General features: G+C 35.8%; 1 protein-coding gene across 3 annotated transcripts in view; it reads right to left on the bottom strand.

Annotated features, from left to right (window-relative positions):
* Positions 1-7,376, bottom strand: part of LOC126825393 (caprin-1) — a 294,531-nt gene extending 287,155 nt beyond the window's left edge. For all 3 annotated transcript variants that reach the window (XM_050555032.2, XM_050555033.2, XM_056101546.1), the window contains exon 1: positions 7,196-7,376. In XM_050555032.2, the coding sequence (XP_050410989.1) occupies positions 7,196-7,309 (114 nt within the window). In that variant the 5' untranslated portion in view covers positions 7,310-7,376. The remainder of the gene's footprint in view (positions 1-7,195) is intronic.
* Between the last annotated feature and the right edge of the window lie 7,467 nt (positions 7,377-14,843).

Here is a 14,843-nt window from a genome sequence, read left to right as displayed (position 1 = left end):
TGGTTGCCGAAAAATAGGTGGTTTTCTACAAGTCACTTTTGAAGGTTTTTGCAATTATTATTCGATTTTCATAAAATTTTCATCATGTGATGCCTAATGTCAAAGACGACGTTATAAAACTAATTTAAAATTTCTAGTATCACCGGAAGTAATGTCATTTTGGCAAAAACTGTATTTTTAGCCTTCAAAACATATTTTATTCAAATGAGTCTGATTTGTAACGTTTTTAAAATTATGATATTTGATTCCAATCAACAAATCGAATGAACCCATACGATCATACAGATACCACAAAATGGTGTCTAACTAGTACGGTTACAGAGAAATAGACTATTTTCCACAAGTCACTTTTCAAGGTTTTTGGTCTATAAAAGTGGCAATTATTATTCGATTAAAATAAACTTTTCACCATGTGATGCCTTATGCAATATCTGATTTCATGAAATTAATTGAACATTTTCATTATCACTGGAAGTACTGTACACTTACATGTATAAATGAATTGATATTGCTAGATTTGGTTGATTCTGCGTCCATTTTATTTGATGTGTGCAATGCTTATGTGGAAACATGTTTAATGGTTTCATTGGTACCGGAAGTGACATATGTTTAAGGGTAACGTGGCATCGGTGAAACCTGTCATTACTGCATTGCAGTTCTAGTTTATAATTGAGATTGGAGAACCTGTATCTACTTGCATTGTAACTGGAATAGAATTCAGAATAACTTCGCAATCTAATTTCCACTTGGCACCATTAGTCAATGTCAACACTGTAAATTCATCAGTCATCAGATCAACTGGTGGATGGCTGTCATGTTGAACTGATTCATAATAATCTGATGAATCTGTAAAATTAACTTGTCGGCTTGATGCACTACAAACTCGAGCAAAATGACCATATTTTGAAGAATTACGACACTGTTGGTTTCTAGCTGGACATTGTGGATACTGGGCTTTGTGTTGAAAACTACCACAACAGAAAAAATAGCTTTGTGAATAAGACTGAGCAGGTTGTGACTGATTGCGTTGATGTGGTTTGATTGGTAATCGATACTGAAATCTATTTGATTGAATTGACAGATATCTAGGTCGAGTCTGGCTAAAAGAGAAATTACCTCTTGAACTTGAAAGTGACTGTAGTCTAGGCCTATATGAATCATTTGGAGATTGTGTAGAATAACTTCTGTAACCACGACCTCTAATTGTAGCCTGTCTGAATTTTCTGAACTTCTAAATTATTTGTCTTGCTTGTCGATTGATTAGTGTGCGAATGATTCAAATCTTTGGTTTCTGCTATTGCTAATTCGACACGGCGTGCGATAACTGAAGCTTTGTCTAAAGTCAATTCATCCTCCATCAAAAGTCGTTCTCTAACACTTTTATAATAGACTTTCTCGACAATGACATCACGAATAAGTTCATCTTTAATTACGCCATAATTACAATTTGCGCTTAAATTTTGAAGTACAGCAACATAATCGTCAATACTTTCACCTGGAAGCTGAGCTCTTGACATAAATCTAACCCATTCAACACTAACATTATATTTATGACCGAAATGTTTTTCTAGTGCATTCATAGCTGTTCTGTACGAATTTCCCTCATCAACTAGAGAATTATATGTAGAAAGACCATATGCACCAATACAGTGAAGTAGAAGTGCTCGTTTTCTCGAGCCAGTCTGCATAATCATTACCACCTACCGCTTTTAGATAGTTCTCGAACAAATCACGCCAATGCGTCCAGGGAATAGTCGGCTTTCCGGGCGTTGGCAAAAAAAACTGTGGCACAGGAATACTCATTTTCTTACTTATTTTGATGAATGAATGTATCTGCTAACATTTCCACACATCCCCGTTGCCATATTCTATTTGTGGGTTTATATTTGCAAGGATAACATCAGGAAAGGCTTTAACAATATTTATTCATCGGCATGGCGGAACTGTACATCTCAATATCAACTGCGCATGTCTATACAACTTTTATCTATAGCTATCACAAAGTATGGAAACACATTAATGAGATAATGAATTGACAAACACCGCAAATTCCAGAATAAATTCAGAAAACAAACATATTTGACGGAAGTTAGGTTTTAATTCTGTAATCTAGACTTAATACATATGAAAACATGTGAAATAAGTATATCATCCTTTCATCATATATCACTGATACATTTTATATACTCATATGAAGACAGCAAAATCTAGCAGACGAATTTTTTCCCAAAAACCATCAAACCACGTGGTCCACACATCCGGTAAATGTCTAAATACCGAAAAGTACCGCATGCAACCGAAACGTACCGTAAATAGTTATGGATCTGGATTTTTTTCTCACTGCGTGTCTTGTAAATTTGGTCCCGTAAATTATATTTCTAACATCGTTTGCACATTTCAAATGTGATTTTTTGTTTACTTCCGACTCTATTTGGAAATATTGTTTTTAAAATGGTGTATTTGTCTTTAATGTATAAAATAGCCCGTTACGTTTTATCATATACTGAGCGCCATGGAAAACATATCACTTAGTTTTTCGTAGAACAAAATGATCCTGTAAACATATCTTATTTATTTTGCTTCTTATTGTGAACAATATTCAAATGGGAACACATCAATAACAACACATTTGTACACTTATGGATGTTTAATCTGTAATCAACGGTACAAAGTCAGAGGGGTGAAAAACCAAAAGTACAACACAGATGTCAGTAGCGCGTGTGTCCTCCACGGGCTCTTACGCACGCTGTGCAGCGATGTCGCATGGAATTTATCAATGTTTGAAAAAAGGCCTGGGGCAAATTGTTCCATTCTTGGACAAGAGCAGCTTCTAAAGCGGCAATGGTGTGCAACTATGGTCTCCGATACAGACGGCGTCCAATCTCATCCCAGACATGTTCTATCGGTGCCATGTCCGGAGACATGGCTGGCCAGTCCAAGACATTGATGTTGTTAGCAGCCAGGTAGTCCATACTAAAACGGGCGGTATGCTGACGTGCATTATCCTGTTGGAAGTGCTGAAGTTGTGAGTGCGCTAGAAACATCGGAACAATTGGTTGCAAGACATCATCACGGTAGGCTACAGCATTAACGCGACCCCTGCAAATGTGACGGGCGGTCTGGTGATGAAATGTGAAGCCTCCCCACACCATTACACTTCCCCCACCCCATCGATTCGTTTCGAAGATGCAGCAGTCTGCAAGACGTTCCCCAAGACGTATCTACACAGTTTAACGGCCATCAGCGTGATAAAGATGAAAGCGACTCATCACTGAAGAGCACACTTTGCCAGTCTACTCTTCTCCATGTCTGGAATTTATCAATGTTTGAAAAAAGGCCTGGGGCAAATTGTTCCATTCTTGGACAAGAGCAGCTTCTAAAGCGGCAATGGTGTGCAACTATGGTCTCCGATACAGACGGCGTCCAATCTCATCCCAGACATGTTCTATCGGTGCCATGTCCGGAGACATGGCTGGCCAGTCCAAGACATTGATGTTGTTAGCAGCCAGGTAGTCCATACTAAAACGGGCGGTATGCTGACGTGCATTATCCTGTTGGAAGTGCTGAAGTTGTGAGTGCGCTAGAAACATCGGAACAATTGGTTGCAAGACATCATCACGGTAGGCTACAGCATTAACGCGACCCCTGCAAATGTGACGGGCGGTCTGGTGATGAAATGTGAAGCCTCCCCACACCATTACACTTCCCCCACCCCATCGATTCGTTTCGAAGATGCAGCAGTCTGCAAGACGTTCCCCAAGACGTATCTACACAGTTTAACGGCCATCAGCGTGATAAAGATGAAAGCGACTCATCACTGAAGAGCACACTTTGCCAGTCTACTCTTCTCCATGTCTGGTGTCCTTGAGCCCATATCAAATGCCGCAGATGGTGATGATCCCTGAGGATAGCTCCAACATAAGGTCGTCGTGCACGGAGCCCTACTTCTCTTAGACAACGTCTTACGGTGTTGGCACTTACTGGTCCTTGTCTTCTGACGACTGCTGCACCTGTTCGAGTCGCTGGGCAGAATCTGTCACGCAGATAGTGACCCAGATGTAGCGGTCTTGAGTCTGGGTTGTAACGCGTTGTGGACCAGGACGTTGACGGTCACGTGTTGATCCAGTAACTCGAACACGTTCCACCAACCTTAAAATAGTGGACTGATGACAATTGAAGTGTCTGGCAATAGCACGTGTAGACATGCCAGCCCTGGACATGCCCATGGCTTCATTCCGTTGATTTTCAGTAAGTCTCGGCATCTCTAGCTCAATTGCTTCACACGTACAACAACATATTACGACAGATTGACGTTTAACAGTTCATGTACTGCACATTAAGTTGAAAACATGCTTTTAAAGGGCTCACACACAATGCTGCACGTGAATATTGGGTTTTTCATGTGCATCTCGTGCAATTCTTTTTTTTGCACACGGGCCGATATTTTTTGCGTTTGGGAGCATTGTGTGAAACAATAGTTCATAGTATTGCATAACATTATACATACAAAACCAACTAGTAATAAAATATTTGGGAAAAAAAAGTGATCCGTTTTCCATGGCGCTCAGTATATTTAGATGTCGGAGATCTCACGATGATTAAGATCAATTGTCCCGTAGATTAGAAATTTGATTTTCACAATTATTTCCTGTTGCAGTAGTTATTTCTAATTAATAACGGGACTATTTACCTGCTTAAATTGATATTTGCTTAGTCCCGTAAATTAGGAGCTTCTGGAGACAGCAACAAAATGGTCCCAATATTTCACCGATGTCTTAAAAACTACTCCGAGGTTTTGTTAAATGAAAACTACATATCAAAGTGTATTTTTCAGCAATATGCAGGATTTACATCATTAGAATTAATCGGTGTAATCGATGTGTATTAATGACGGTACTGCACGGCGACATGCTCATTTCTGTTAGTATCTGTCGATATAACGGTGATATCTTTGTTCACAAAATATGTATACTGTTATCAGAAAAGCCCTGTGTTTAATAGAGCTAATTCACATGACGTCACACACATTGGCCGCCGCCATCTTGGTGGACAACCAGACTACACGTGGTCCGATAGTTACAATGTGATTGCAGTTGGAATTATGCTTGTAGCCCTTTTGTCATGTGATATTTATGTTGAAAAAGATTTTGTCTATGTATTTTAAATTTTACATTTAATTTCTATTAAAATCCGAATTCGACAGTTAAATAACGTGTTTATAGCGACAAAACGGTGTTTGTTTATAGGCTACATAAAACAATTTCTATTAAAATCCGAATTCGACCGTGGCATTTAACGCGTTTATAGCGACAGATCGGTGTTTGTTTATATGAAATAATATGAAATTCTGTTTCTACGGCGTATTTACAACAGAAAAAAAAAAAAATTTCCATTATATTTATTTATATAGGCGAAATAGCTACATCGTGTTTGGGTACCTACATGGATAATGTCTGACGTGGAAAATTATAAGTTATATAAATTAAGCGACATTTCGAGAACTACTTAAATTTATTTTAATTTTTTTATTTTAAAAACAAACCCATAAATTAAACACACACACAATCGTGTGAGAAGCTCTATACCATACGTAGGGTAATCAATCGAACATTTGAAAAACTGACTCACTGGATAGGCCTATATTTTCTTTCTTTTTGGGTAAGTTTTAATTTGAGGTTTAATAATTATTCACTGATTCGATATAATCATCATTTAATTGTTTCTGTTATCCATCTTTAATCAAGAGAAAATATCATAAAAATGCACGGAGGCCATCAATCTTATTTGCATATTGCATACTTTATAGTATTATTGGCTGGAATTAATTTTAGATCGATAACCACAATGACTAATTATGTAGTACCGTAGGACTATAAAGTGTGTAGGGCCAACAAAAAAAAATAAGTAACTAATAGAATAATTTATTTAACGTCAACAAAAATATTTCAAGCACCCATATATTTACTTCAGGCATCATGATTCCAGAACAGAGTATCGAATTCAGCGATTCTTATTTTTGGTGCCAAAAATAAAATTTTCATTGGACGATATTCAATGAGACGTTTAAATGGACTTTATTTGCAGTCTGTGGATTCCTTTTTTTTTCTTTTTTTTTTTGACAAATTTGTAAGAAATGACGAGAGTGCTTTTATCAACGGTAGAGCGATGAAAAACCCGTTTGATATGACGTTTGTGGGAGCCGAGAAGAGCGACAGCAATCGCTCGCCTCAAATGTGAAGCACTGAAATTGACAAACGTTACTCGATTTGATGCAGATCGAAAACGAAATTACATATACCATGTTACCTACCACTGAAAAGCACGCTTATTGCCCCTTTCAAATATGTAAATAATTTTCCAGAACAGTCATACTTAAATGCCTTGAAAAGCAAAGAAAGTGCAGTGTGGTACGAAACTCGTAGGGGTAGGACTATTGAAATTAAAAATACGGGTCCTAATACAAAATTCCAGATATCATATTACGTATAACTGTAAAGCACGTTCATTGCTCTTTTCAAATCAGTACGTTATTTTCTGGCGCATTTATATTTTTTTACTCTGAAAAGCAATCAATGTGCGATGGTACTAAAATCTATTACCATGATGTCTAAGAGGTGGGTGTGTTGTTGTCCACCAACATGGCGGCGGCCTGTATATAGGTCATGTATCGGGTGCGCTCTATAGACACCAATTGTCATGGTTATGTGAGAATGAGACTTAACCTTGTTCTTCGAGTCGCTTGTTTAGTTACAAATTGCGTTGAAACGCATTATGGTATTGGTACACGATTCGTGTATCAATCATAAAATGTTTATTTTGTCTTAAATATTGGATATCAGATGCCCATCTTTTCCCGGTAAGATCACAACACCAATGTGAATGTTGATTAAAATTGACAACGATCGAATTCGTGTTTTCAATAATGTCGAAGGTTTTGGATGATATTGAGTTCGAGACTTAGCTACTTTAATATAAAAATATAACCAACAATCTATTCAAATGTTTCTGACAAAAATAATTTACTGGTGCCTCTAGTTGTCTTGAAAGCAGATTATCGGATAATGAAAGTTGATCATTCGAATTTGATTTCAATTGTCACAATCGCCGGCTTGGGATGACAAAATTATGAAAACTCATCATCTTCCCAACTTCAATGACGTCAATAAGACCTAAATTTTGGCGAATACGTTCATACCTTTTTCTTTTCCAAATTGCTAACTTTTCTATCAACAGCAGTCAGGACTTGTTTAATAGGGTCCTCAAACTCCTGTTGAGTTTTTTTTACTTGTTTTTCTGTGGCGGTAGGCATTCTTCAAAGGCAACAACAGCATAAAGAGGTTTTCACGTGGTTAAATTTGTCACTGTCTTACCATGGTCACTACAATACGGGAATAAACTTATCAACATTAAAATTTCTCTGCTGAAACATTAACTGTTTAAATCAAATGATTTCTAAATGAAATCAATTTTTCGCACTGTAATTTTCGTCTTTAATAGTAACAACAGAACGAGAAAATAAAGCAAATAAACCTTTTAATTCAATTTTTACAATATCCATTGGGACCGTGGTAAATATTTTGATTATCCAGGCTTTGGCTGGCCTCGATGTATTATCTGTACACAATCTGTTTCACAGAAATGAAATGAAATGAAATGGGGTTTAATCGTCCTACTGTTCTGCTCCTAAACTGGGCTAGTGAAGACGGGCATACGCCATACAGTGTGCTATGAGGGAAATTTTGCCCGGGCAGCGGCGCTACGGCCTGCACGGGACCTCGGTTTTTCGTCCCATCCGAACGACTCGACAGCTGTCCTTGTCAGGCCCTCCATCCTGCATCACTGAAAAGAGGAAACCACGCCGGAAAATCTGAATGAACTTTCTCGGCCAATGCAGCGATCACAAGGGGAAACCACGCCGGAAAATCTGGATGAACTTTCTCGGCCAATGCAGGGATCTGTTTCACAGATGATTACGAAAAGTTTTCTAATATCTCTGTAAAAGATGACTACCTTTAAAGGGACAATAACACTCTTGCTGGCTTGACAGCTCCAGAAAATAAATAATAGCCTTATTCTAAGTAGCGACCGGCAGCTATTTTTAAATATTATTTTCTTCTTTAGAAGCTTGTTATTTTCCGAAAGCTGTACATCTTAATATTGTAACAACGCTAAGTTTATGAAAATCGGAGCAGACTGAGTTACTGCCCATTTAGTAACGCGAACTGGCAGACCCCTTGTTCGCAAAATTGGCCATTTTGCTTCCATTTTCAACCCCACTTCATATCTCAGAAACCAAAAGTCCTAGAGACATAATTATTTCACCAAAATAAAACTAATTTACGCACCAACACAATCATGCAAACCCATTACACATAGGCTGAGAAGTTTATTTTCTAATGTTTGCAATAACCGTACAGAAGATTAAATAATTACGTAAACTTGAACTAGCTACAATCAGTTATTTTTAAATATTAATTTGTTGTCTATAACACTATTATTTTTACTGTCCGTTTAGTAACGCCAACTGACAGACCCCTCTTTTCGCGAAATCGGCCATTTTGCTTCAATTTACAGCCCCACTCCATATCTGAGAAACGAAAAGAGCTAGAGACATAATTATTTAACCAAAATGAAGCTTATTTATGTATCACACAGTCATACAAGCACATGACACATACCTTGAATAGTTTATGTTCTGAGGTTTGAAACACCGGTACAGAAAATTAAATAGTAACTTTAACTAAACATAATCAATAATGATACAATATAATCAAAATATTTAAAAACAAAACTTCGTAGTAGAGTATTCAAAACAGAATAAGAATAAATTAAGAACTAGAACTGCGATGCAGTAATTACGGGTTTCACCGGTACCACGTTACCCTAAACATGTCACTTCCGGTACCAATGAAACCATTAAACAGGTTTCCACATAAGCATTGCACACATCAAATAAAATGGACGCCGAATCAACCAAATCCAGCAATATCAATTCATTTTATACATTTGTTACATGTAAGTGTACAGTGCTTCCGGTGATAATGAAAATGTTCAATTAGTTTTATGAAATCAGAAATGGCATAAGGCATCACATGGTGAAAATTTTATGTAAATCGAATAATAATTGCCACTTTTATGGACCAAAAACCTTGAAAAATGACTTGTAGAAAATTGCCTATTTCTCTGCAACTGAACAAGTTAGAAACCATTTTGTGATATCTATATGATCGTAAGGGTTCATTCTTTTAGTTGATTAGAATCAAATATCAAAATCTTAAACAAACAACAAATAGGACGCATTTGAATAAATTATTTGTTTCGAAGGCTATAAATACAGTTTTTGTCCAAATTTCGTCATTTCCGGTGACATTGAAAATGTTAAATTGAGTTGAACTAGTCACAATTGACATTATGCATCAAATGGCCCTTTTTTATGAAAATTCAAAAATAATTGTCTCTTTTACGGGCACAATAGCGTAAAGAGTGACTAGTGCAAAATTGACCATTTCTCGGCAACTGCGCATATTTCAAATTAATTTTCACATACATTCTCTCCGTATAGATTATTGCTACGAGTTTATGAGAGTTACGAAGTAATATTTTAAAATATGAAAACGCTGGATGGGTTGTAAATAGCTTAATTTTACACCCTTTTTCACCTTTTAATCGAAATAGCCCGAAAACGGAATCGAAATTTTAAAAAAACTGGGTCCAACATTTTGTGTGCCTTTAAAGGGCGCACCCTTTCAGTTATACCAGATTTGAAAAAAATAATATTTGCTTTCGAAAAGTGGTACCTAACTGTCAAAATTGTAGTTTTTGGTAAAATTACGCCACTTCCGGTGCCGACAGATTACTCTATCGGTAACAAATAAAATGGCAATTGAGACAACGGAGCATATGAACTTTGTTTTATACAAATTGAACAATAAATAATTAATCTAGGACTGAAAAAGTGAATTAGCCAATGGCGGCCAAGGAAAATTACTGAGACAAAAAAAAATCAGATTTTTGCTCAAGTCAGATGATTCGTTAATTTTGTGTAAAACACGACTAAAAAATATTCATAAATAAAAAAGTTTATTGTAAAAATTTAAATTTTCGAAATTTGGCGCATAATATCTGCGAAGATTTGCCGAAAATCAAAAATCAAAAGTAGCGTAGCTATGTGCCCCGTCTCCGCCTATGGCGAAATGTATCGAAAGTTAAAATCCAATGATTATTGTTAAAATTACTGCAATATTTCTAAAAACGATAGCTTCGGTGATTTCGGACATTTCGCATTGTCGCAGAACGTTCAAATTAGCTTTATCCTCTAAGTCACACCCACTTATCCAGTAAAACCGAAGAAATCGTAATGATCCGACAAGCAGTTGCTGAGATCTAATCAAAAATAAATTGGAATAATAATAATAACTAGACCGGCAAGCAGCACTGAACCGGCTTTCAGAAAACAGACAGGAAGTGTGCCATACAATAGCCCATACGATACTTTAGATGTTTTGATCCGGTCACACCCGACGGTGAAATCCCGATTGTTGCAAAAGCACCAATTTTTTTACTGTCTTTTTTTTTAAAATATCGAATATGTTTTTGACTACTTCCTGTATACGGATCATTATCGGGATAGATTTAACAAGTGGTACTGAACTTAACTTCCTGTACCAGAAGTTTCAGAAAGATCCATTGGACAGTTTTACCTCCCTTATACCATTAGAAGCAGATTTACAGATATAACGATTTTTCGATTTTTTTCAAAGATTGTGGCCCTTTTGGACCATTTATACTATATTGGGGCTTTTAAATTTGGATTTACACCATAGCCCACCGTTAGGACTCTAAGTAACAGAAGTTTAAGAAAGGAAATAAGAGAAGTTTTCGAAATAAAAGCGTCTGAATAGGCTCAAAAAAAGAAAATAATAGATTTTCAGCGTTCCATTATATATTGCCTAACCCGCGATTTTTTACCATTTAGATGTCATAAGATCGTCCATTGTTCGAACTATCCAATGACACTTTAATTCTCTTGATTCGGTGGAATCTGGCGTAGTAATCACTTTTTTCGCAAGATCTCCACTTTTTTTACTTTTTACGTTTTTGTTTCTCAAAATATCGGAAAATTTTTCGACTACTTCCGGTTTCTAGATCATTGTCGGGATAGCTTTAACAAGTTGTTTGGTTACCTTACTTTCTGTACAAGAAGTTTCAGAATAATCCATTCAGCTGTTTTGCAAAGAAAGAAAATTAGAAGATCATTTTCAGTAATTTAAGGATTTTTCAACTTTTTTCCAAGATTGAGGTTCTTTTTGGACTACTTATATTATTTCAATGCTTTTATTTTTGGACTCACACCATAGTCCACCGATAGGACTCCGAATAATAAAAGTTTAAGAAAAATCATAGTTTTCGTTTTCGAGAAAATGGCGTCTCAAAATGCTCCAAAACGGCAAATACTAGATTTTTGGCGTACCATAATTTATTTTCTAGCCATCTAAATCGTATCATTCAGATGTCATATGATAATCCATTAATGGGGCTATCCAGCGACACTTTAGTTCTTTTGGTCCGCTAAGATCTGATGGAGAAATCAAGTTTTTCGCACGAGCGCCAATTTTTTTAAACCTTTTTCTTCATTTTTTGCATACTTCCGGTATGGAAATTATTGTCGGGATAGTTTTAATAACCGGATTGGCTTATCAAATAGCCACAGGGCTATGTAATGATATATTACATTGTCTGATCAGATAAAATGCCCCTGGGAAATCCTATGTTAAATAGTGCCAAAAATGCAAAAATGTCAATATATCGAAAACTAAATTTAAATATTTTAATACATATTATACATCGTTAGAATCGTAATTACGTCAGCTATCTGAATATGTAACTTTTTTGTAAAAAGATTTTTAAAATAATAAAGTAATAGAGCATTTTCCCAAATTTTACGATTTTTCAACTTTTTTCGATTTTCAGTCCCTTTTTTATCCTATTCCAGACATTTCAAAGTCTTAGTGGATGTTTTCATGCACAAGACTATCGAATGGACTCTCGATAGAGAAAGTTAAAAAAAAATTGTAGTTAAGTTTTTGAGATAAAGGCGTCCAAAAACGCTCCAAATCAGAAAATACTTGATTTTCAGCTTGTCATATTTTGCTGCTTGGTCATAGTATCCGTATAAATTGGGCATCATACGACAGTCCATTCCTCGGGCCACTAAACGGAAGCTTAATTCGTTTAATCCATTGATATTGGACGGAGAAATCGAGTTTTTCCCCAAAACACCCATTTTTTGCGGTTTTTTTTCGAAATATTTATCATTATTTCGACTACTTCCGGTCTCCGGATCGTTGTTGAAATTGCTTTACCAACCGGTCTGACTATATAGCTTTATGTTCCAGTAATTTCAGAAACATCAATTGAGGCTTTCCAAAAAATATAAGGGTTATAAAATGGGCAATAACTCTGAATGAAACTTATATTTTTGGAATCGGATAGACTTCAAGTATCCAAAAATGTAGGTCAAATTTGAAAATTTTGCAGAATAACAAAAATTGTCTCGTAAAAAACGTATTTTCAAAATTAGAACGACAAAAGCCATAGATGAGTGTTCGAAATTGAAAAATGTGAGATAGCCATTATCTCGGAAAAGATTCGGGGTTTCCGAAAATATCATTTGTTTGAAAATAGGTAGAGAATTGACGAAACCACGGCCGATTTTCAATTCCGGAAAAGAGTACAAAATTCGGTTACTTCCGGTATCCGCAGAAGTTTCAAAATTGTTTTATCAAGTAGCCACCACATGGTTTCCCAATAGAAAATTTGGTTCCAGATCGATAAATGTTTTCGATCATGGAGAAATAGGCTCCCGCGGAAAAAAATAATAATAACTAGACCTGCAAGCAGCACTGAACCGGCTTTCAGGAATCACTTCCCGTACCAATGAAACCATTAAACAGGTTTCCACATAAGCATTGCACACATCAAATAAAATGGACGCCGAATCAACCAAATCCAGCAATATCAATTCATTTTATACATTTGTTACATGTAAGTGTACAGTACTTCCGGTGATAATGAAAATGTTCAATTAATTTTATGAAATCAGAAATGGCATAAGGCATCACACTGTGAAAATTTTATGTAAATCGAACAATAATTGCCAATTATATAGACCAAAAACCTTGAAAAGTGACTTGTATAAAACTGTCTATTTCTCTAACCGTACAAGTTAGAAACCATTTTCTCGTATCTGTATGATCGTATGGGTTCAATCTATTTGTTGATTGGAATGAAATATCATAATTTTAAAAACATTACAAATCAGACTCATTTGAATAAAATATCTGTTTTGAAGGCTAAAAATACAGTTTTTGCCAAAATGACGTTACTTCCGGTGATAATGAAAATCTTAAATTACTTGTATGAAATTGTAAATAGCATTAGGTATCACACAGTGAAAATTTCATGAAAATCGAATAATAATTGACACTTTTGTGGACAAAAAACCTTGAAGAGTGACCAGTTGAAAATTGCCTATTTCTCCGCAACTGAACAAGTTAGAAACCATTTTGTGATATCTATATGATCGTATGGGTTCATTCTTTTAGTTGAACTAGTCACAATTGACATTATGCATCAAATGGTGTCACTGTTATGAAAATCCAATAATAATTGACTCTTTTACAGGCACAATAGCGTAAAGAGTGACTCATGCAAAATTGACCATTTCTCGGCAACTGCGCATATTACAAATTAATTTTTCACATACATTCTCTCCGTATAGATTATTGCTATGAAATTTCCGAAGTAATATTTTAAAATATGAAAACGCTGGATGGGTTGTAAATAGCTTAATTTTACACCTTTTTTCACCTTTTAATCGAAATAGCCCGAAAACGGAATCGAAATTAAAAAAACTGGGCCCAACATTTTGTGCGCCTTTAAAGGGTGCACCCTTTCAGTTATACCAGATTTGAAAAAAATAGTATTTGCTTTCAAAAAGTGGTACCTAACTGTCAAAATTGTAGTTTTTGGTAAAATTACGCCACTTCCGGTGCCGACAGATAACTATATCGGTAACAAAAAAAATGGCAATTGAGACAACGGAGCATATGAACTTTGTTTTATACAAATCGAACAATAAATAATTAATCTAAGACTGAAAAACTGAATTAGCCAATAGCGGCCAAGGAAAATTACTGAGACAAAAAAAAATTCAGATTTTTGCTCCAGTCAGTTGACTCGTTAATTTTGTGTAAAACACGACTAAAAAATATTCATAAATAAAAAAGTTTTTTGTAAAAAATTTAATTTTCTAAATTTGGCGCCTAATATCTGCGAAGATTTGCCGAAAATCAAAAATCAAAAGTAGCGTAGCTATGTGCCCTGTCTCCGACTATGCCAAAATGTATCTAAAGTTAAAATCCAATGATTATTGTTAAAATTACTGCAATATTTCTAAAAACGATAGCTTCGGTGATTTCGGACATTTCGCATTGTCGCAGAACGTTCAAAATAGCTTTATCCTCTAAGTCACACCCTGTTTTCCAGTAAAACCGAAAAAATCGTAACGATCCGACAAGCAGTTTCTGTGATCTACTCAAAACAAAAGAATAATAATAATAAGAAGAACTAGACCCGCAAGCAGCACTGAACCGGCTTTCAGGAATCAGACAGGAAGTGTTTCATACAATAGCCCATTTATCGAGCTACCAAACGATACTTTAGTTGTTTTGATCCGGTCACACCCGACGGTGAATTCCCGATTGTTGCAAGAGCACCGATTTTTTTACTGTCTTTTTTTTTTTAAATACCGAATATTTTTTTGACTACTTCCTGTTTACGGG

The sequence above is a fragment of the Patella vulgata genome, chromosome 6 (genome assembly GCF_932274485.2).
Source record: "Patella vulgata chromosome 6, xgPatVulg1.2, whole genome shotgun sequence".
NCBI classification, from domain to species: domain Eukaryota; kingdom Metazoa; phylum Mollusca; class Gastropoda; family Patellidae; genus Patella; species Patella vulgata.
The sequence above is the reverse complement of the archived record's forward strand: the minus strand, read 5'-3'. Positions and strand labels throughout refer to the sequence as shown.